Source organism: Eublepharis macularius, chromosome 10 (genome assembly GCF_028583425.1).
Source record: "Eublepharis macularius isolate TG4126 chromosome 10, MPM_Emac_v1.0, whole genome shotgun sequence".
Lineage (NCBI taxonomy): Eukaryota > Metazoa > Chordata > Lepidosauria > Squamata > Eublepharidae > Eublepharis > Eublepharis macularius.
This window is the reverse complement of record NC_072799.1, coordinates 1979212-2002660: the sequence shown is the minus strand read 5'-3', so window position 1 is coordinate 2002660 and position 23449 is coordinate 1979212. Positions and strand designations below refer to the sequence as shown.

The 23449-nt window shown below is 48.8% G+C and overlaps 1 protein-coding gene across 2 annotated transcripts in view; it reads left to right on the top strand.

Moving 5' to 3' along the window:
• DYSF (dysferlin) overlaps window positions 1-23449 on the top strand; it is a 191918-nt gene that overhangs the window by 54718 nt on the left and 113751 nt on the right. The window contains exons 17-24 of one of the 2 annotated variants that reach the window (XM_054990483.1): window positions 1530-1571; window positions 3689-3804; window positions 4791-4904; window positions 6687-6864; window positions 8136-8260; window positions 10843-10949; window positions 17478-17670; window positions 22907-23062. In XM_054990483.1, the coding sequence (XP_054846458.1) occupies window positions 1530-1571; window positions 3689-3804; window positions 4791-4904; window positions 6687-6864; window positions 8136-8260; window positions 10843-10949; window positions 17478-17670; window positions 22907-23062 (1031 nt within the window). The remainder of the gene's footprint in view (window positions 1-1529; window positions 1572-3688; window positions 3805-4790; window positions 4905-6686; window positions 6865-8135; window positions 8261-10842; window positions 10950-17477; window positions 17671-22906; window positions 23063-23449) is intronic. The other variant, XM_054990484.1, reaches the window with a different exon arrangement.

Below are 23449 nucleotides of genomic sequence, written 5' to 3'. Positions count from 1 at the left end.
CCTGAAGATAACGATTTCTCCGTGCTTTTCAGTGTCTCTCTTTAGTTCTGTCACCATTTCCGATGGTTTTCCCAGCTGTATGTTCTCCATCCTTTCCGCTTAACCTGCCCCCGAGCAAAATAATCCCAGATCCTTTCGGGGCTTTTGCAGTTGCAGTGTGCATGGTAGTGGTTGAGAATGTCTTTGGCTATCATCTCCCCTCCTCCTCATCCCTTTATTTTATTTATTTATATTTATAATTTGCTCTCCCTCAGTGGGCTCAGAGTGGAGCGCAACATAAAACACGGTAGCATAAAACAAGATAAAAATACCTACAATACAGAATTACTTAAAAACAGCAGTCCACATAATCGCACAAGATGCCAAAACAGAAGATGGACAGCGGGCTGGTTAGGTAGCCCGTCTGCCTCAACCATCATATGCCTGGCGGAACATCTCTGTCTTGCAGGTCCGGCGGAAAGATAGCAAATCCTGCCAAGCCCGGGTCTGCGCAGACAGAGGCCGTTTTCACACGTCTTTAAAATAGCGCGATACTCACGGAAGGCTGCCGGCTTCCTTGCATGATTTTTGACACCATCCGCTTACAAAATGGAGGCAGGCAGTGATGATGGCGCTTTCGTGGCATTTTGTAAACGGATGGCATCAAAATCGCGTGAGGAAGCCGCCAGCCTTCTGTGAGTATTGCACTATTTTAAAGATATGTGAAAATGACCAGAGAGTTCCGCCAGATTGGAGCCAGGACCGAGAAGGCTCTGCCCCTAGTTGAGGCAAGGTAGACCTCTTTGGAGCCGTGTACCACCAGCAGATGTTTATCTGCTGAACAGAGCATTCTCTGGGGAACATGTGCTGAGAGGCAGTCCTGCAGATATGTCGGTCTCAGTCCACTAAGGGCTTTAAAGTTAACACCAAAATGCAAAGCCTCCCCCCCCCCCAGCTACCTTTGACACCAGCCTCCCCACTCTGGCCAGTGGTAGAGTCATAAATATCGTTAACTGATCTCAAAGCATATTGGAAATATCGTCTTTTTGGAAGGAAAGAGAAATTGGAACACCAGCTCAGAAACGGACCGTCTGCTGGTGTGGCCGTGTAGACTCACCGTGCCCTATTTTAGACGTGACCCTGTTCAGCATCTCCTTGATGTATCTTCCCTTAATGTATCTTAGATCTTGAGAATTTTCCTGAATTGTTAATGTTAACAATCCATCCCGCTGGTGGCAATTTGGTCGACTGGGAGTGTTTTTTCATCTTAAGAGATCGGTGGGCTACCATGTGACAAATGCTTTCAGTAAACAGCTCTCAAGGAATAAATGCAGTGGTGGTCCTGTGAGTTATTTGGCCCTCGCTTGGAGCACTAGGCTCGAAGGGTCACTGGAAACCAGGTCTTTCTTTTTATCCTCTGGCCCTCATTTGAGAGCTCTTCCCGCCTGTGTTTTCCCCGAGCTGGCCTGATGCTGGGCTGGCACTCTGTCTATGCCCCGGAGAGCCTGACAATCTGCTTTAACTCTCTCTCCTGTTTCTTTGTGCCTCAGATGACTCTCCTGGCCTTGTGAAGCCTTTCAGAGCAACTGACAGTATGTTCTTTAGCATGCAGCAGCACCCTCTTCCTCTCACTCATCCGTAGCTTCTTCCCCTCTTCCCAACGTTGCTATTTGGTGCCTACCGATTAAAAATGTAGGCCAGCATGTGGGTGAAATCTGGCTTGCCCAAATGATCTGGCTGGAAGACAAAGCTCCACTCACCCTCCTGGTTTGCACGCCGTGCATGTGCGTTCCTGGGGGGGAGAGATCTTTAGGTGATTGGGACTGATGAACTGGGTCTGGTTCTTGCGCGGCACTTTTTTCTTAGCTGGGTTTGAATCTTTGCACGGGAGGAGGACGGCTGCAGATGGAAGGAAGGAGCAAAGGGGGGGGGGAATGGAGTCGCTCCTGGATTTGCCCTTCCAGCTCTCGGGGCTGCTTAATTAGAAAATACCAGACGTCTGTCTGTTCAGTATTTTCTCAATTTATTTCCTGAACAGAAAGATCAAATACCAGACTCTCCAGTTCAAAACTGGACACCAGGCAACCCTAGTAGCTTTGTGTTGTTGTGTGACATGACTAGAAAACTGCACTCTTTCTAGGATGCACACAAGCAAACATTTTGCCAAAAGCGGCCAAGGCTGTAACCCCGAAGAGCCGGCCTCTCTGCTGGGAACGTGACTTGGAAGCTTTTATAGGCCTCAAGGAGTACCATGTGACCCTCTCTGGCCTATCGGTGCAAAGAGGGTTCCTTGTTCGTCTCTCAGAAGTTTCCTGTTTTGGCCACAGTAGGGCAGTGATGCCCGTGTTGAATCTCTCCCCCCACCTTACAAAGCTGAAATAACATTTTTTGGAAATTCCCCTCAAAATTATCCTTTTTGAATGTTGAAGACAAATATTCGTCTGATACTCTGTGACCACTGCTCCAATATTTTCCAGTCTTTGAAAATTTAATCTTTCTGTTTGACTCTTAATAATGTTTGATTCCAATATCTGATACCTGTTGGCTGGTATTTCCTTGTATGGGTAGTATTGGTTTTCAAAATTTACTTGTTGCCCAATTCTCACAGCACACAATTGGCTGGAAGCCATTTTAAAACTCCATTCAAAGCCCCCTGCTGTTTTGCATTACTTGGAAGCTGATGTGTGAAGATATTTTTATTTGACATAATCACTAACAAAATTTTCTGAATTTCACCCTTCAAGGAATGCTTCCAACATTGCATGTTTGGGCATTGTGGACAGTTCTGGGGCATGTTTGAGGTTGTGCATGGAGGGCAAGGTGGGACCTCACTAGCATCCCCGGATGTGCTGCAGAGGGAGGTGCGGAGTCATGTGCAAGCTTTCCTCCTCTTATCCTTTGTGTTACATAGAAACATAGAGCTGGAAGGGAACCCAAGGGTCATCTAGTCCAACCCCCTGCACAACATAGGAAATACACAGCTATCTCCCCCCTGCCCCAGTGACCTCTGCTCTGTGCCCAGAAGAAGGCAAAACCCCGCCAGGATTAAGGAACCACTGATAAGAACCCATAAGATAGTTTTTAAAAAATCGCACGTATGTTGTGATGTGACGTCCCCCCCATGGGTCGGTAGTGACTTGGTGCTTGCATGGGGGACTACCTTTACCTTTAAGTCATGTGATGGTTATCAAGTTCACTGTGGCATTTCATATTAGAATAGAATAGGTAGGTGATATGGAATAAGACTGTTCTAAAACTTTAAACAGTTGGTCAATAACAAGCAACATAATCGCTGATTACATTTGATAAGAAGATGGTGTGGTAATTAATTTTTGACAGTTGACAGCTTATATTTCATATTCAAAACCTGCCAACATCAGAACAGCTCAAACCATTTGCATTCATTTAAAAAAAATGAAAGGAAATTTCAACAAGTTTTGAATATTTGTGAGGATTTATTTCCACTCTACGGCATGAGTCCCTCAAGGTGACTGCTTTGGGACCAACTCAGGTGTGTGCCTGTGAGTCCTGATACGTTGGGACGGACTTTTCGGCTCAGAAAGAGCCTTTGGGAAAATCTGCTGGGCATCATAGGAGAGCTTTGCAGGTTTTTCTGTCTGTGTGTTGACAAGCTACCTCCATAGTTTCAAGATAATGAACGCTCTCTCTCTCTCTCTCTCTCTCTCTCTCTCTCTGGTGTTCCCTTCAGTTGATGATGGGTTGGGTTTCTTACCAACCTTTGGGCCATGTTACATAAACCTCTATGGCAGCCCGAGAGAGTTCACGGGATTTCCAGACCCCTACGAAGAGCTCAACATGGGCAAGGTGAGGTGACCCCTTTTGAAGGGCTGTTTGTGACACAGGGCAACTCTACTGTTCATTGCCGTGTCTTCTGCGCAGTTCCTATGTGTACCTGCACAGAAGAACGCTCGATGGACAACAGTAACAGATAGGTGCAACCCTATTTTTATCATTATATCTTCTGTGCAGTCCCACATGGGAACTGCGCATGTGTAGGCTGGCCTGTGCATGCACAGTTCCCATGTGGGACTGCACAGAAGAACACTTGATGAACAACAATTACAGGTAGGTGCAACCCTATTTTCATCGGTGTGTCTTCTGTGCAGTCCCACTTGGGAACTGCGCATGTGCAGGCCATCTTACACATGCACAGTTCCCATGTGTGCCTGGACAGAAGAATACTCGATGAACAGTAGTTACAGGTACTCTGATTACCAGATTTGTGCTGTTTTTGTACACAGTGTAAAATGTCTTCATTACAACTGTTTCTTCCAGCAGTTCTTCCAATTGGTCAATCTTGGTTTAGCGTAACCTGTGACAAATACATATCAGTGTCTGAGCATTTCTCTGTGGAATGGCACCAGAGTGTAGCTCTAATGCAATACAGTGAATGAGTGAGAGAGCATTGTGTAGCATTGGTAGTGTTGGATTAGGACTTGGGAGACATGGGCTCAAATCTTACACCTGTTCTTGTCGAAATGTAGGCTGCTGCAGGTGTGCTAAACATCATCGGTGTATGTTTGGTCTAGTCTCTTAAGCCTGTCCAACTGTCAAAACAGGATGGTAGTGTTGATTAGCCAGAAACAGGGAAAATGCAGTGCCATCTTGGCTCACAGCTCAAGTGAGAGTCAATCGTTCTTGAGATGGACAGCACTTGTTCAAAGTGAAACCCACTTTGAACAAGGTGGCCGTGAAATAACACGGCTCTGAAGTTTAAAGACACAGCCCCCCCCCCCCCCGAAACACACGAGGGTCTCCTAACAGTATCGTCTGCTTCTATCATCCCAAAGGGAGAGGGTGTTGCCTATCGAGGGCGATTGCTGGTAGAACTGGAGACCAAGTTGGTGGATCACGTTGAACAGAAAGTGGAGGACATCGCTGCTGATGAGATCCTGAGGGTGGAGGTAATGGGCCATTCCGGCCACCTTTCCTCTGGCCTGCCCCACCGTCCTTCTCCATCCCTGGTTCTCAAAGCCTCTGTGCAGACGATGCCCCTTCAAAGATCAGGAGGTGGTGATGCTGAGCTGTTATTGCCTGCAGTACCTCCTTGTGTCCTGCCATTCTCTCATCAAGGCAGTTTTGTGTTATAAGCCGCACCCTGGCAAGGTCAAACCAAGCTCCTGGCGGTGTGACAACAATGCGAAGCCCGTCTGGTGCAGAAACTGCTGCATATCATAGGCAGCTGTTACCTATGGATTCCATAATGGCTCACACCCACTCTTTTCGTCCCTGATGATGTGTACTTTTGGAATTCTTTTCACGACATAAATGCATCAGTGCCTATATTTTCTATGCAATGGAGAAGCTACATTTTCTGTGGCTGTGAGCCATTGAAGTGCCCTGGTAGTTTGCCTTTGATGCAAGTTTGCCATGCTTAGGGAAGACCTGAATATTTTAATGTTTCTTTCTGTCTGATGGTATCTGGGCAGGTCTATTAGGGCTAAGCTACAAGTGACGAATGACACTTGAACGGCAAGTGGATTGAGTGGAGTGCAAGTGAACAGGGAGAAATACACTTGCTGTTCAAGTGTCATTTGTCACTTGTAGCTTGGCTCTCAGATACATTATTCCTGCTTCAGTGAAGGTACAAAAAGAGTCATTGGTACAGAGAGGCAAGATACCCTTACCCACGGATTTTTCCACCCATTCTTTCTCTCCCCCTTGATCTCATTCCCCCCAACGTGGATTTCAGAGCTGTTTCCATTTCCAACATGATTCTGTAATGGGTGCACAACCATTTGTAATGAAAGAACCCAAAATGTTAACATTCAGAACAACTCAAAAGATGCGTTTGTGCACTGGCATAAACCTGTGCATGTTTTGCACTCGGAGCCCTGGCAGATGCTCACCTCTCTTATGTTCTTTCCCTTCTCTAAAAAGCCTTTTAGTCTCATAAAAATCTATTCCTATAATTTGCTTTTAGCACCCTACCTATCCCACCAGTTAGGGTTGCCAGCCTCCAGATGGTGGCTGGAGATGTCCTGGAATTACAACTGATCTCCAGGTGAGAGAGATCAGCGGCCCTGGAGGAAATGGCTGCTTTGGAGGGTGGACTCTATGGCATTATCCCCCACTGAAGACCCTCCCCTCCCCAAACCCTGCCCTCTCCAGGCTCCACCCCCCAAATCTCCCGGAATTTCCCAACCCCGACCTGGCAGTTCTATTGCCAGTATATCTGACCTTAAATATTTCTTTTTCTTTTAAAAAAAGCCATATTGTGGTCCTGTACCGAGCCACACTTGGCTCTAGGGCCATGGGTAACAGGCCATTCCTCTGGAGGAAAAACAGTAGCTTCTTGGGGAGGGGGTGATGTGGGGGGAAGTAGTCGGCAGGGGAAGGGAAACGTTTGTCTTTCCTCCCCCCGGGTCTTTGCTTTTCCTCATGAAGGCAAAGAGACAGCCAGGGTGAAAGCTCACAGGGGCATCGTGGGAGCTGCGTGAATCTGCCGTAACTGTGAGAATCGGGCAGTGGTTGACCCCTGCCTGTCCGCACAGACAAGAGACTGGGAAGCTCCGCCGCAGGATGTGTCTCATGCACATGGACCTGCTGGGGGCGGGTTGCCTAGTGGACGGGGATTCTTTTCTCGAGCTGCCTCATGCCCAGACTGGCCGGTCATCCAAAGGGGAGGGGGAGGGATGCTTCTGGAGTTGATGCACACCCCTCCCTCCTGTTTCTCTACACGGCAGAAGTACCTGCGTAGAAGGAAGTATTGCCTCTTTGCCGCCTTCTATTCGGCCACCATGTTGCAAGACGTTGACGACGCCATCCAATTTGAGGTCAGCATCGGCAACTATGGGAACAAGTTTGATAGCACCTGCCTGCCCTTGGCCTCCACCACGCAGTTCAGCAGGGCTGTGTTTGATGGTAAGGAGTGGGGAGGAATAGGAATGGCAGGAAATGGGAGGGGGGGGAGGATGTGAGATTTTGTTTGGCCTCCCTGCTGTAGCGTAGGATTTCCTGCTGGTAACAGGTGTCCCTCTGCCCAAGGCCTGCCCTTGAAATAGACCTTCTTTTCTATAGTTCAAGATGTTATGCCAATAGTTAGAATAAGAATGCAAGAACATCTTTTCAGAGGAGGCATCTTCAAAAAGTAAAAGACAGACATTTTTGGTCCAATATACTTTTAGAGATTCATAAAGATGACTTCACAGCCCACCGTGACTAACCCACTTAGAGAATAGTCTGTTTCTTCCACATCCCGACCAGGTATCTTTGCTTGGAACTAGAATTGCATGAAACTTTTCTGCCCTTTCTCCAAAATATGGTTTGGTGTAATTTCCAAATAAAACCACAGTACAGTGTAAATAGCAGGACAATAAAGAGCACTGATTTCCACCAGTGCTTCGAAGAATGACATTGTCTATTCGGGACGTTTCTTAGGGCCGATTTTCATCATTTTTGTCTCACCTCTAACCATAACTTTGTGTTGTTTGCTGTTCAAAGTGTTGCCTGCCTGGGCTCCCATTCTGTGAAGTTGGCAATATCTGAAGCCAAAGTTTTGTTTTCCCTGCACAAAAAGTGTAGCTGGTGCGGGATGCCTTGATAATCATGGGAGCAGAACAGCTGGTGGTACGGTTGAAGGCAGGGCTTTTTTCCTGGGAAAAGAGGTGGTGGAACTCAGTGGGATGCCAGCACGGGGCAACTCTTGGCCGGAGGTGGTGCCCCTGGTACCACATGTGCACGTGCAAAGTGCACGCACGCTCCCAGGGCCGATGACCTCACACGGGGAACGTGGGGGGAGTTTTTAAAAGTTTAAATCACCCTCAGCGAAAATGGTCACATGGCCGGTGGCCCCGCCCCCTGATCTCCAGACAGAGCGGAGTTGAGATTGCCCTCCGCACCACTGGCACGGAGGGCAATCTCAACTCTGCTCTGTCTGGAGATCAGGGCGGGGCCACCGGCCATGTGACCATTTTCAAGAGGTTCCGGAACTCTGTTCCACTGTGTCCCAGCTGAAAAAAATCCCTGGTTGAAGGATTAACCAACTCCGTGCAGCAGATTTTGATTTTTTTCCCTAGTGGTTGTTAAGGCATCAGTTAAAAGCACAGGAAGTTTGGGTGCAGACATGTGTTGGACTTAGTTGACGAAGCTTGGCTATAGGACCAGTTGGAGATGCTTCTTTATCTCCCTGACAGGCTGTCAGTATTACTACCTGCCGTGGGGCAACGTGAAGCCCGTGGTTGTGCTCTCCTCCTATTGGGAAGACATCAGCCACAGAACTGATGTCCAGAATCTTCTCTTCTGGGCTGCAGAGAGGCTGGTGAGTGAGGCTAACCGGGCGTGTCATGGGGTGGTGGTGGTGGCAAGACTCCCAAACAGAGACTAAGTCGCACACCCGTCTGGCCACAAGGAAGCTGCAGGAAAGCCCTGCCCACGTTGAGTTCCAGCCATTTTGGCGCTTGGCAAGCTGGTTGGGGGCATTTGCTGTCAGCAGCCGGTCCTGGGTATGGCTGCTGGCAGTTGTCCCCCAAAGCAGGCTTCTCCTGTACTTGCCATATGCCCAGCTGCAGGCAGCTCTCTTGGAGCCAGTGGGTAGAGATGGCGAAATCCCTTTCAGCTCCCAGATCCTGCGTTGAGAATGAAGGGGAGGCTCCTGGGAGATCGGGGTAGGGTGCAGGTGGGGCCTGGTGGGAACAGGGTTGGACCCAAGACTGCCTGATGAGTGGAGGGTGGGTCACTTTACAGGTCAGCAGAAGATCTTGGCCCAAGATGGAGCTCTGATCGGTAATATTTATTAGCATGTATGCAAGCACTTAGACACTTTGCACTTCAAATATTTCAAAATTTATATATGTCATTATCAGCGCTTTTTTTCTGGGAAAAGAGGAGGTGGAACTCAGTGGGTTGCCCTCAGAGAAAATGGTCACATGGCCATTGGCCCCACCCCCTGATCTCCAGACAGAGGGGAGTTGAGATGGCCCTCCGAGGGCAATCTAAACTCCCCTCTGTCTGGAGATCAGGGGGCGGGGCCACCAGCCATGTGACCATTTTTAAGAGGCGCCGGAACTCCGTTCCACCGCGTTCCTGCTGAAAAAAAGCCCTGGTCATTATCCCTGTCAGGTTGACTTTTCATTTTGATCCCCGTGGTTGTGGGCTTCCACCCTTTGCTTCAGCCTTACACCAGGGGAGCCTCTTCCATTAGCACACTGACTCATTGGCAGCCGCTCTCAAGCTAGTCGCAAAATAGCCTGCCCTCTTGATTCTGGCCCTTTGCTCTGATATATTAGTCCTCCTGGAGGCCCCGAGAAGGAGGCTCAGACTCTGAAGCTCCAGGTCACACTCGGAGACTCTTGCTTGTATACCCAGCAGGATCAAATGACAGCGAGCTCTCTGGACCAGATCACTCTGGGCCATGGAGGTGGTGGGGGTTTGCAGGTTTGAATGCTTTCCCGTATAGAAACCGCCCCCCCCCCGCCTGGAATGTGTATACATTGCTTGAGCCTTTCCTCCGAAAGGTATTTTTCTTATCTGCACAGAGCTCTTTATTTTTTTTTCTAACCATCCATACATCTCCTGCACAAGCTCTGTGGAAATGGACAGAGCTTTTGCAGCAGACCTTCCAAGATCCAGAGGAGTTAGCCGTGTTAGTCTGTAGTTGCAAAATAGTAAAGAGTCCAGTAGCACCTTTAAGACTAACCAACTTTATTGTAGCATAAGCTTTCAAGAACCACAGCTCTCTCTGTCAGATGCAACCGTCAGGTTGCATCTGACAAAGAGAGCTGTGGTTCTTGAAAGCTTATGCTACAATAAAGTTGCCTCTGACGAAGAGTGCTGTAGTTCTCGAAAGCTTATGCTACGATAAAGTTGCATCTGATGAAGAGAGCTGTGGTTCTCGAAAGCTTATGCTACAATAAAGTTGCATCTGATGAAGAGAGCTGTGGTTCTCGAAAGCTTATGCTACAATAAAGTTGCATCTGACGAAGAGAGCTGTGGTTCTCGAAAGCTTATGCTACAATAAAGTTGCATCTGACAAAGAGAGCTGTGGTTCTCGAAAGCTTATGCTACAATAAAGTCGGTCAGTCTTAAAGGTGCTACTGGGCTCTACTATTTTGCAGACCTTCTAAGGGGAGTGGGGTCCTCATTAATAAGCAAAGGGAGTTAGTGAACATGACTTGGATTTTCTTCTCCAGTTTCCAAAATAACTTGAATCCGGGAGGCTCATGTTTTTCAAGCACCCACAACCAATCATAGAAAATGCCCAGAAATGTAGGAGGTGGAGTTGGGAAACAGATACGTTGCACCCAAGCCACCCAAGGGACCTGAGTCAAAGCTTGCAACTGAGTAGATATAAATTACCTGCCAACACCTTTTCCACACTGTGACACTGAGAGATCTCTGTCTTTTGGTGCTACACCTCTGAAGATGCCAGCCACAGCTGCTGGCGAAACGTCAGGAACTACAATGCCAAGACCACGGCAATACAGCCCGGAAAACCCACAACAACCAACCTTGCGACTTCGATGGTTCTCAGAAGATAATAGGAAAATATTGGAGCTGGCCTAGAGGTGGACTGCTGGAAGCACAAGAGACTGCTTTAAAAGCAATTTTTTAAAAAAACGCAGGCTGGGCTTCCTGCCTCAGCACCTCTGAGGAATAACCTCGCGCCATAAAGGGCTCCTGGAGTTCTGCTGGGTTAGGGTTTGGGGCAGGGCCGGAAAGAACCCCAGCATGACGTCCCGTAGGCTGCATGTAAAACTGGGCAAGGCTCTTGAGGGCTGCTGAATGGAGGGTGGAAACGGGACCGGACTGCAGATGAACCCTTGCTTCTGATCCAGCTGAAATGATGGAGGCGCCAAGCGAGTAAAGCTGCCTGCGGGTTTTGTGCTCTGTGCCCTGGTGTAGGAAGTGAACTTGGAGCAGATCCACCACGCCCTGAAAGCCAAGTGCTCGGCCACTGACTTGGACGCCCTGGCAGCCCGCTTGATTGATGAGGTCATCGCGGACTGCAGGTATATTTGTCTGAGGCCGGGCGGCGAGTCCTTCTGCGGGTTTATTACGAGAGTGTTTGTTTGGGTTGGATGGGGGCCCCGGTGCTGAAGAATGTCATCCATTGGCGAGAGCTTGCCGGGAGGGTGGCTGAGCCAAGGCACGGAGTTGAAAAGGTGATATTTAAGGCAGGTCATAAATTTCCACTCAGTAGGGCCGGGCCTACCTGAATGGGCCTCATTGTGCTTGGGGCAGAGCTGCTCTGACAGGCTGTCTACGAAGGCAGGCTCCTTGCTCGGCCGCCGGCTCGAGATCCCGGGGCCTCGCTGTCATTCATCGGTTACATAGCGTCTCGTGTTCAAAGTGCTTGAGAAATCTCCATCTCGATCTTCCTCAGAACAGCCCTGTGAAGTAAATCCAGGACGATTCCCCCCTTTTACAGACTGGAGCTGAGGCTACTCCGAAATGCGTGGCTGAGCAGCAAACTTCCAGAGGGCGGGAGAATCCTTTGCGGGGGGCAAATAATGCCCCAACAACAGAAGATTTAACTTGGGGGGGGGGGATATTTTGTTTCTGTCGAGCAAATGGGAAGCCCCTCATGGCAGAACGTTCCGTTGGTTTTAGACGGGCTTACTTCCAAGTAAAAGGGCTGAAGATTGCAGCGCAAGACTCGGAGCAAGGAAGTAGTTGAGGAGTGAAAACTCAATCAGATCCAGGCAGTGTGGATTCTCTGTGCCCACGCGGGGGGCCCAAGAAATCCACAACGTGGGCATGGGGAGCTTGGAGCAGGCTACCTCGTGGCATCGGTCACATGGCCTGTGGGCGGTGGGTCTCCTTGTGGAAGCTTCCCAGTGGGCCGTTGGGTGCTGCTCCTTCCTCTGCCTGGGTGTGGCTGCTTTCCTCACACACGCACAGGGGAGCTCCAGTTCCACTTCCCCTAGCTTCTTGTCTAGTGTGACCCTCTAGAGAGACCTGCGAGTTTCTGGATGGAGGGAGCTGCAACTGGGGGCAGGGAGCCATCCCAGTTGCTCTCTGCAAACCTGCCGGCTGCCCAAGCGTGCCCCGTGCTGCTCTGGGTGCCGTGCTTGCAGTTTGGAAGGGAAGCCAGTAACCCAGAGATGCCAGAAGTGGTTGGTGCTCTCATGCCAAGGAAACCGGCCCCCTCTTGCTGCCCCTTGAAGCTCACGTATTTGGGCGGCTTGCTGGGTGCCCTGATGCCCAGCTCCTCTCACGCCACTGATGGTTGGCTGTGAGGGGAGCCCCTCCAGTGCACGGTGAACGCACGTCTTGGGGCTAATTGGCTTGGCTCTGTGTTTGGGACTCATATTGCTAACACAGGTGAGATTTTGCTAACACAGGTGAGAGCCAATTTGGTGTAGTGGTTAAGAGCACGGGACTCTAAATCTGGAGAGCCGGGTTTGATTCCCTGTTCTTCACCTGAAACCAGCCGGGTGACCTTGGGTCAGCCACAGCTCTCTCAGAGCTCTCTCAGCCCCACCCACCTCACAGGGTGTTTTGTTGTGGGGATAATAATAGTATACTTTGTAAACCGCTCTGAGTGGGCATTAAGTTGTCCTGAAGGGGCAGTATATAAATCGAATGTTGTTGTTGTTATTATTATTATTATTAGCCTCTCCAGCCAGCGGGGGAGACTTCTCAGTCCTCCTCCACCCCTCTTGCTATTCTGACTGTGAGTGTTCAGGGGCCGAAAGTGTGGCTTAGTCTAAAGTAAGGACCTGAAGCGATGGCTCATGCATGCCAAACCGCAGTGGCCACACGGTGTGGGAAATGCTCTGCTGGTAAGTGTGGCTGCTGCTCGAAGGGCCTTCTTTCAGACCTGTTTATGTCTGATTAAGCCCCCAGAAGGAGCTGTTTTGGTGTGCCCCCACCCCTGTCCCTCCCTCGCGATATGTGCTTGTTTAGAGAATGTCAAAGATATTCCCAAGGCCATAAATATGACTCAGCTTCTGTGTGTGCAGTACGTGACCTGGGGCGAATCCCAGGACTTCAGTTTCCCAGAGGTGAGGCCTCCTCCAAGAAAAATTCAATTAAACGGTGGGGAAATGTCAATGCAGGAGTTTTCCAAACTGGAGGCTTGTGCAGGCCAGGGCTGGAGCTGCCTCCACCTCCCCTCTCTTCACCCTTTGCCTCCCTGCTGAATTCAGCAGCAGCAGCAGCAGCAGCAGAAGCCCCTGGCTGGAGAGGGACGGGGAAACGGGATGCCCGGAAGCGATGCTGGTTCTTAACTGCAGCTGAGAGCAGAACCACAAGTGACAAAAGGCACAGATTGGACACTTGTCAGCTTCCCTCAAGTTTTGATGGGAAATGTAGGCAGCTTGGCGGAATGTTGGACAAGTGACAGTTGAAAAGGCCATTGGGCAGCAGTCAGAGAGCGAAGCTGCGAGACCAGGATGCCTACATTTCCCATCAAAACTTGAGGGAAGCAGACAAGTGTCCAATCTGTGCCTTTTGTCACTTGTGGTTCTGCTCTCAGGTTCACAGCCTGCCTGGTGGACTTGGCGACGCTAGTCAGGTAGACTTCACTTGGAGCAGGAGCTCCAGCCATCTGCCCAGAAGCCTCTTTGGCTAGAGTTTTCTGGGGCTGAGCCCATTTTCTTTGCTAGATACTCAGCCCTCGAATGTTCGACAGTAAACAAAGGACATGGCCTTTGAGCAAAGTGCAATGACGGTCCTCTGCCAGTTAGGACAGAAGTAACTCCCATTTTCATGAGTGGGGCTTACTCCCAGGAAAGCGTCCTTAGTCTTGCAGCTTGCAGAGCTTTCATTTTCCCCACAAGAATGTATTTCAGGAAGGGGAAACCTTCCTCGCTCTACTGAGAACCCAGCGCAAGTGGAGGGCAAGTGAACAGGGAGGAATACACGTGAGGGCCAAGCTACAAGTGATGAATGACACTTGAACGGCAAGTGGATTGAGTGGAGGGCAAGTGAACAGGGAGGAATACACGTGAGGGCCAAGCTACAAGTGATGAATGACACTTGAACGGCAAGTGGATTGAGTGGAGGGCAAGTGAACAGGGAGGAATACACGTGAGGGCCAAGCTACAAGTGATGAATGACATTTGAATGGCAAGTGGATTGAGTGGAGGGCAAGTGAACAGGGAGGAATACACGTGAGGGCCAAGCTACAAGTGATGAATGACACTTGAACGGCAAGTGGATTGAGTGGAGGGCAAGTGAACAGGGAGGAATACACTTGCCGTTCAAGTGTCATTCGTCACTTGTAGCTTGGCTCTGAGTCACTGCTTCTGAGCTGCCTGGATCTGGGATTCACTTCTTGGTCATAGGATGAGACTAAAATCACAGCAGAGGCGTGGAAATGTGCTTGCATGTCCACCCATGTCCTCCATGGGCATCAGTTAGTGTTGCTAACCTCCAGGTGAATCCTGGAGATCCCCTGGATTTACAACAAATGTCCAGACTGCAAAGATCAGTTTCCCTGGAGGAAACGGCCGTGTTGGAGGGTGGACTCTATGGCATTAAACCCTGCTGAGGTCCCTCCCCTTCCCAAACTCTGGCCTCCCCAGACCCTACCCCCCAAACTCCAGGAATTTCCTAACACAGACTTGGCAACACTAGCATCAGTCATGCTACGGTCGCCCACAGCTGGAGAATGGCTGGCAGGTGCTCTAAGTGGAAATTTGGGTCTCCGCTCCTCTGCTATTAGAAATTAAGCCCTTCCTCTGCAGCTTGTGAATGTGCGTCTTCGCTTTCGTTCTGCAAGCCCCCTGCACTCTGTGCGCCCTGTGCAGCCCTGTCTTCTTAACCCACACTATTGTCAGACTGATGGGTGAAGGTGAGCAGGGAAGGTCACATTTCTGGGAGGGTCTGGAGTAGATGATTTTTCTGTCCCCCCAGCCCTGTATTTTGATGATTTTGCTAAAGCAAGTCTCCTCAAGATGCAAAGGGAAAGATGGACTCTAGAACTTTTGGAACGAAGCAATGGAAAAGAAAAAAAAAACAGTTGTTTAGTCAGGTTACTCTAGTCTTGGTTATGGAAAGCTTCTAAGAGTAGGGTTGACAAATTCCCAGAGAAAACAAAATGTTCTGTCCTTTGAACAGAGGCTACGTGTGTAGAAACGAGCAGTTGACACTTTTCGGGGAGGTAAATAACATCACTTGGGCGGGGGAAAATCCCGTTAAGCTTCTAGGAAAGGGACAGCAGCATTTGAGTCCAGTGGCACTGCAGAGACCCGCAAGAGTTTTGAGAGTCAGAGCGCCCTTCATCAGACACCCTGAAAATCTTGTTGGTCTCTGAGCTACCACTGGACTCCAGTCCTGCTGTTCTACTGCAGACCAACATGGCTACCCGTCTAAAACAAGGAAAGGGAAGGCCTTTTTTCTTCCAGCCGGAGGGCAACCCAGGATTCCTGTAGTTGAGGACTAGGGCTGCTGAAATGAACTGGGAAGCGTAATTCTCAAGCACTTTCTCTCCTAAGCTGCATTTGCTTGCAAGGAACTGAATGCCTCAGGGCCAAACTACAAGCGACGCCTGACACAGGTTGGACCCTTGTCAGCTCCTCTCAAGTTTTGATGGGAAATGTAGGCATCCTGGTCTCACAGCTTCGCTCTCCGACTGCTGTTCAATGGACTTTTCAACTGTCACTTGTCCAACATTCCGCCAAGCTGCCTCCATTTCCCATCAAAACTTGAGGGAAGCTGACAAGTGTCCAACCTGTGTCAGGCGTCACTTGTAGCTTGGCCCTTCGAACAGGCCTGCCAGATCAGACCGAACGGCCATCAGCTTTTCAGCAGCGGCCCCTCTTTAGTTAAAAAAGAATGCCCCTGCCCTATAACAGCGTTTAGGCAACTCGGGCATACGGGGCCCTTCCGGAGAGCATGCAGTCGGTGGTTTTCAGCTGTGGCTGAATTTGGGTGGGGGAGATGCTTCCCTGCTTTGGGATCTCAGGTTGCTGATTTGAATTGCTCGTGGCTTCTTGACATTATTCTTCATGGGGCTGTTTGGACATTACTTATTCTTGTCAGAAGTTGCTGTGATTTTTTAAAAAACATTGTAAACCACCTTGGGAAAAGGGTGGGATTATATTTCATGGCCATTTCCACACGTCTTACCTTCTGCCAGAACATCATGAAAGACAGCGTCTTCACACACGAAATCGTGCCAGGAAGACGCTGTCATCTGGGATTTTTGCACGAAATCGCGTCTTCCTGGCACAATTTGGCGTGAGAAGACGCTGTCTTCTGCAGTTCCGGCAGAAGGTAAGACGTGTGGAAATGGCCCATGTCTTTTAATAAAGAAACAGATTTTACTTCATGAGAAGTACCCCTCCAACCGTTAAAGGAAAAATCTGCAAATTCTGAAAGCCCAAGTGCTGGATTTAGGTTGTACAGATTCAGGTACGAGCAAAATTTAACTTCATCTCTAACCGAGAATCCAGAAGTGTGCACAGCTGGGCAGCAGGAGGCTGTTCTATCTTTCTGCTATCAGAGGCCCGTTTCCATGTGGACTAGCAGCTCAGGGAGGCCCATGCATTTCCTTCCCAGAGCCCCAGTGTGTTTCATGCTTGAGGTTTTGTGCTCGTTCTCACAGGTCTGTTTGGCCTTGCTGGCCGGCTGCCTCACAAGCTAACCTTTTGGTGCATTCTTAGCATTGTAGGGAAAGATCAGTAATGATACGAGAGCTGCTTTTGCCATCGCGCATTGAGGGGTTCCCTGGAACGGGTGGAACAGGCAGTTGCTCCTCTGTCCTTCAACCATGCCAGCCTGTGTTGTATTTAAGGATGCAGGGTGGTGAAGGTTAGGGTTGCCCTACGCCAGGTAGGGAGATCACTCAGAATTACAACTAATTCCAGAGATCATTTCCCCTGGAGTAAATGGTTGCTTTATTATTATTTTTTCATTTTTTAAATTTTTTATTAATAGAATTAAAAGCCCAATAGAAAGGGCAAAGAAATAAAAGAAAGAAATAATGAAAGACACGTACAGAAAAGAAAAAAAAGACAAAAATTAGAAATAAAAGAAAACAATAATACATGTTTCATTTTCCATTTTTCTCTACAACACTTATTTTAGCAAACATCTTACATTAAATTTTAATCTCTCCAACATTTCCTTTTCCACTACTGCCCCCCTTCTATTTATTTTTCCCCAGTTTTATCTTCTTAAAATTCAAAACCCCAAATCATCACATCGTTTTTCCTCATTTCATGCAGAAAGTCAAAAAGGGGTTTCCAGTTAGCCAAAAAAATAGGCAATGATTTATCTCTGATCAAAGCTGTATGTTCAGCCACGGTTGCTGTAGAGGATAAATGGTAGCTTTAGAGGGTAAACTCTGTGCCTCTCCATGGCTTTCCAACCAGGAGCTGGCAGTCCAAAGGAAGGTTCAAGTGTGGTGCCTCCTGGGCAAGCCCAGTCAAGATCTTTATAAAATCTGGGAGGTTTGGGTGGGTGAGGCAGACAGGAGCCCACGCCTTCCTTTAGCCGTGGCCCGCACCAGCCTTCCTTCTCTGGTCATGGCAAATGCAGGCTGCAGGTTCATTCTCTGCCTTCCCTTCTGCTGTTGCCTTCCACAGCCAGCCACTGGTGGACGTCACCCAGAAGCCAGTCAGCACCCACTTGGACCAGTATCTCTACCACTTCCGCACAACCAACCTTAACCAGATTGCCCAGGCGGCCTTGAGGTTGAAGCATGAAGACTCTGACTTGCATATGGTCCTGGACCAGGCAGAGGACTGGCTCTCGCGGCTGAAATCCATGGCAGAGGAGGTACACTTATATCCTTCCTTGCAAGCACATGTAAGGGAGGGGCGTTTTCTTTGGACACGCCCCCTACCCGCCCATTCATTTTATTTTTAACAGTCTTTTGGGTGCATCCCTGAAGCTGTGGCTGGCATGCCGCGGTGGGTGGTGCCCTGGTCCACAGCAGGTCCACGACAGGCTTGCCAGCCGCCTTGCTGGGGTGGGAGGCCTTTCTCCAGCAAGCCCTGTTGGCAGCTCCTCCTCTGAGCTGTGATGAACGAAATAAAATAAAAAACAGCAGCCTCACTGATGCTGCTATGTCACTTCCAGGTACAACCTGCACGTGACAAAAGGATAATTCTAGGAATTGCTGGGAACTCTATAATTTTACCATAGAGTTTCCAGAGATTCTTAGAGCCACCCTTTTTCATTTCCACATTGTATCAAGTGACATAGCCGACTACAGTGACGTCACCGATGTCACATGCCTACCTCTGGTTCCTTCTCCCAGCCCACCTGCTGGTGGCCAGGGTCAGCCTGGGAACCCTACTTCATCAGTATGGTTGCCAACTTTCAGGTGGTGGCTGGAGATCTCAAGAAATTACAACTGTTTTCCTGGCTAGTTCCCCTGGAGAAAATGGCTGTTTTGGAAGGTAGACTCTATGGCATTACACCCTGCTGAGGTCCCTCCCCTCCTAGGCCCCACCCTCAAAAGCTCCAAGAATTTCCCAGCCTGGAGGCTGGCAACCCTATTTCATAATTCTTACTCTAATTTGTAAAGGCAAATAGCCAAGGATTTCCAGAGCCCCAGCTCTGGAAATAGCCCATTTCCAGAGCTGGGGCATCCACTCTGTGCCACGGACTGGTAGTCTTGGCAGTTTTTCCCACTAGCAGCCACGTTGCCTAGATGGAGCCAGCCTGGCCGGCCTTCCATTTTGCAGCCAATGGGAGTGGTTCATAAGGGAAACCAGTCAGACATCAGATGGCATGAGGGAGTTTTTCCTTTATGGGAAACGGGGAATTGGGGAGGGACTGTGCCCCAGTGGCAGAGCTTCTGTTTATCATGCATTAGGTTCAAGGTTCAACCCTCGGCATCTCCGGTAAAAAAAAAGAAAAAGATCCTGTACTAGGGTGATGTGAAATACCCCAACCTAAGACTCTAGAGAGCGGCTGCCAGTCAGAGTAGGCAATACAGGCCTTGATGGGCCAGAGGTCTGATTCAGTGTGAGCCAGCTTCATGCGCTCATGTGTTCTGCGATTGTGAACTTTGCTCAGAGTTAAGCGAGCATTTATTCTTCAGTATCGCAGCCCCCTCTCAAGCCGATCTGATCCTACCAAACGGCTCTCCAAAATCTAAGAGTTCTTAGTGTGAGGTGTCCAGAAACCCGCACAAGACATTATAACAATAACTGTGCTTATATACCACTTATTATTATCCCTGCACTCAGGGCTTTTTTTCTGGGAAAAGAGGTGGTGGAACTCAGGGGAGTTGGGATTGCCCTCCGCGCTGCCATGTGGTGCGGAGGGCAATCTCAGCTCCCCTCTGTCTGGAGATCAGGGGGCAGGGCCACCAGCCCATGTGACCATTTTCAAGAGGTTTTGGAACTCCGTTCCACCGCGTCCCGGCTGAAAAAAAGCCCTGCCCGCACTACAGCTTGGGAGCGGGGGCTGAGAGGAGCAAATGCCTCCACTTATTTAACCTGGGAGCCTCCCCCCCTCCTCTAATTCATTGTGTGGATCTTGTGCAGAGGCAAGATCTGTTTGTCTCCCAGTCTGATGCCACGAGGGGCACTGAAAATCCACCACCTTCCATGACTTCCAAGGAGGGCCACCTCTGCCATCACACCTGCTGGGGACTCTTTAAGTTCTCGGCAACGTTTGTCTGTGATTTAATTATTTGGATATTCATAACCCACTTTTCATCCCAGCGGGGACCCCTTGTGGCTTATGTCATCAATCTCCCCTCCTATATTTTATCATCACAGCAACCCTGTGAGGTAGGTGAGGCTTTGAAGAAGGGGCTGGCCCAGGGTCACACAATGCATTTCCATGGCAGACTGGGGATTCGAACCTGGGTGTCCAAATCATAGAGAGACTGCTGAATTGCAACTGATGATGAAGCTCAAGACAATGCATCCACCTGGACTGAATCGAGACCTAGGCTTCCTGTCTCATTACCGATGCTGATTTCTCCACACCCACCACCCCGCTGCATACCCCACCCTATTCAATCACGGCTTCTATTCTCATTCATCAACTCTTATCATTCGGCTTTTGCAATCACTTCACTGTCTAAGATAGAAGGACAGATGGACTCACATTCTAACTGTATCTGAAGAAGTGAGCTGTGGCTCACAAAAGCGCCTACCCTACCACCAATTTTGTTAGTCTTATAGGTGCTACTGGACTCTTGCTCTTTTCTGCTGCTACAGATAGACTAATACAGCTACCCATTTTGATCAAATCCTAGTCTGACACTCAAAGCAGATTACAAAATATAAAACAATGCAATCAGACAACATAAGACATTCCATAAACAATGTAATAGTCTGACACTCTAACCACGACACCCTGCTGAACAGGCAGAGGCACCCGCACAAAGGCAGAGAAGTTGGGATTCTGTCCCAACAGGGGAAGAAGGTATCCCGGCCAGGAGAGCCGCTGTAGGAGCCAGCTGTCGTGTTTAGATGCCTGTGCTGTGTGGGGTGAGCTGGCCCTTTCGGAAGCTTGGAGCAGTGGCGGTTTCTTGCTGGTGGCAGCCCAGCCCACAGCTATGCAAGAGAACATTTGGTCCTCGAGAGGCAGCCCTGGCAGGCAGAGGTGCTCTCTGCGTCCAAGGGTGGAGGACTTGGCTGCCCTTCCTCCTTGGCAGGGGGCTGGCCTCTGCCGCCCGTTGGTGCTGCTCTGCCCTCTCGCCTAGAGGAGCCAGGCAGTGGCTGCCAACATGCCCCGGGGGAGGAAAAGGAACCCCGCAAATGGGACATAAGCCCACGGGGCTGTGTCGTTTGGAGGATAGGAGAGGCTCTTCCCTTCCGGTGCTGCAGGGTCTGTTGATGCTCGGCTAAGCTTCCGGAGGAGACTTTGGTGAGGCACCTTGTCAAAAGCCTTTTCGAAGTCTGAGTATATAATATTTACTGGATCTCAAAGAACTCCCAAAAGGCTGGTGAGACGAGACTTCCCTTTTTAGAAGTCCTACTGATTTTCCAAGACTGTCTTCTTGGAGGCTGATTTTAACAACACGTTACATTTACTGGAGAGCAGGTCAACAGTCTCTTATTTGAGCTCCTTAAAAATCCTTTGTTATTTGCTGGCCAGATCTGGAGAATTACTGGGTTTTAGTTTGCCCAGGAGTCCTGGGACACCACTTGAATTTGTCTCTTTTTTTTAGACGCCCCTCCTGAGAACAACAGCTCTGGTGTGGGTCCGTGCCCCACATTTTCTACAGAGAAAACAGATGCAAAGAATAAATTCAATTTCTCTGCCATCTCCCTCTCTTTTTTAACCAATCTTTCCCTTTCTTTTTCATCTAATAGCCCAACCGCTTCCCTGTCTGGTGTCCTGCTCCTAATATATTTGAAGAAATGCTTATTTGTTTTAATTTTTTAGCAACCTGTCTTCAGAATCTTTTTTTTTTTTGCTTGCTTTATTATCAACTTACATTTGTTCTTCCAGAGCGTGGGCTCCTTTCAGCTCACCTCATTTGGGCAAATCTTCCCCTTTTGAAATGAAAGGGTTTTTTTTTCTTTTTGCCTTTTATGGTTTCCTTGAACTTGGGTTGTTAACCACGCAGGGATCCTTTTACACTTGGTAGTAGCTTTCCCAACCTGAGGTACACATTCTATCTGGCCGCAATTAGTGTGGTTTTAAATAGTTTCTAAGCATCCTGGGGGGATTTGACTCTCTTGAACATTTAATAGTCTTCTCTTTTGAAACCAGTTGTTATATTTGGGGGGAAATTCCACTAAAATGAATGCTGAACTTTACAGGATTTTGCTCGCAGGTGGGGCAACAGTGTTTGGCTTCTAGCATTAGCATATAGGCACCTGTACCCCATTTTCTTCTCCAAGAATTCCCTTATCTTTTAGCCTTCAGGTTTCCTCACACGGCCGTCCTTTACTGCCCAACTCTCATTCTCAGCTCCTGGTCTGCTCCTAGCAATATTTCCCCAAAAATTCACCATACCATTCCTTTAGGATGAGTTGTCCCAAACTGCAGCAGCAACCTTTATTGGCATTACATCCATATTAACAAAACCACTTGACGCAACCAGAACTCGGTCTTCAAATACACAACTCGCCTCATAGATGAAAGATACAAAAATTTAGCTACAGCTTTGATAACTTTTTGGTTCCGAGTAGCCAATAGGAAGATAACTTTACATTTATCAGATTTTGCTCTCTCAGCAGCGGATCAATGAGTGTAGGACGTATATCACAGTAAGAAGTACAATACAAAAAAACATGTTCCAGGGTTTCTATGTCTCGCTGAGCACAAGTGCATAACCTGTTAGCATATGGCATTTTATGGCATCTCCCATAAAGTATCGCAGAAGTTAGCACATTAAACCGAGCTAATGAATAAGCTCTGCGATAATGTGGGGTCATTAAACAAGTGAGCTATTCTGCCCTATACCCATGGGGTAAAACCCCCAAACCCAGAGGTGAACATCTGCCTATTGCAAGACTCCTGAGATTCTGGATCTTGATGTCAAGGAGTCTTTGTCTGATCAGTGCATACGCTGATTTTTCTGTGAGGGAAAATAAATCTTCAATATTAATCCCTATTGAGTTAATTTTTTTCTATGTGGTTAAGCCACGTGGATGACACAGACTCCATCAGCATGTGAAAGATGAGGCTATTCTGATTATTCTTAAAATGTAGATGTCACCAAAATTTGATAGTATTAATCCATGCTGTAGTCTCAAGGAGTCTTTGATTGGTTTCAAGGCAGGTGGCCGCATAAGACACACGCATGGGAAGGCCCAATATTTTCCGTAGGAAGTTGGGTCTCCTGTTGCTAGGAGACTTTGGGCCAGTTGCTCTCTCTCAGCCTGATCTACCTCACAGGGATGTTGTGAGGATAAAACGGAGCAAAGGAGGATGCTGTAAGTACTTCGTGACCCCATTGGGGAGAAAGACAGGGTATAAATAATTAGAAGTTCACCTCCCTTTTCTCTGCTCTGCAGCTCAGTGGGAGGCTGGCTCTGCCAATCAGCCGGACTGATATGCGCTTGCCGCCCTCACGCACAAACCTCTCTTCCAGCCTCAGAACAGCCTGCCGGACATTGTGATCTGGATGCTGCAGGGAGACCGGCGGGTAGCTTACAGCCGGGTGCCTGCCCGTGAGGTTCTTTACTCAAGGAATGGACCCAACAGCTGCGGGAAGAACTGTGGGCAACTCCAGACCATATTCTTGAAAGTAAGTTCCATTGCCCTTGTTTTGGAAATTAGGTACGGGTCTAGAGACTGGACCAGTCTCTAATGCTAGGAGAAGTCAAAGGCAGTAGGAGAAGAGGAAGCCCGAAAATGAGATGCAAGATCTCAGCAAGGCTGTCAAGGATAGGATGTTTTGGAGGTCTTTCGTTCGAAGGGTTGCCATAAGTCGGAAGCAACTTGATGACACATTACACACACACATAAGTCTTGTGAAAAAAAGGAGGAGGAGGAAGAGGAGGGGGAAAAAGATCTCAGTAAACTGACCGCAGCAGCATTTGCTGGATATTTTTTGTCTGTTTCCGTGGGTAAATAGTTTGCTTCACCCACTCAGTCATGATGGTGGAAATGAGGGATGTCAAATGATGACTGG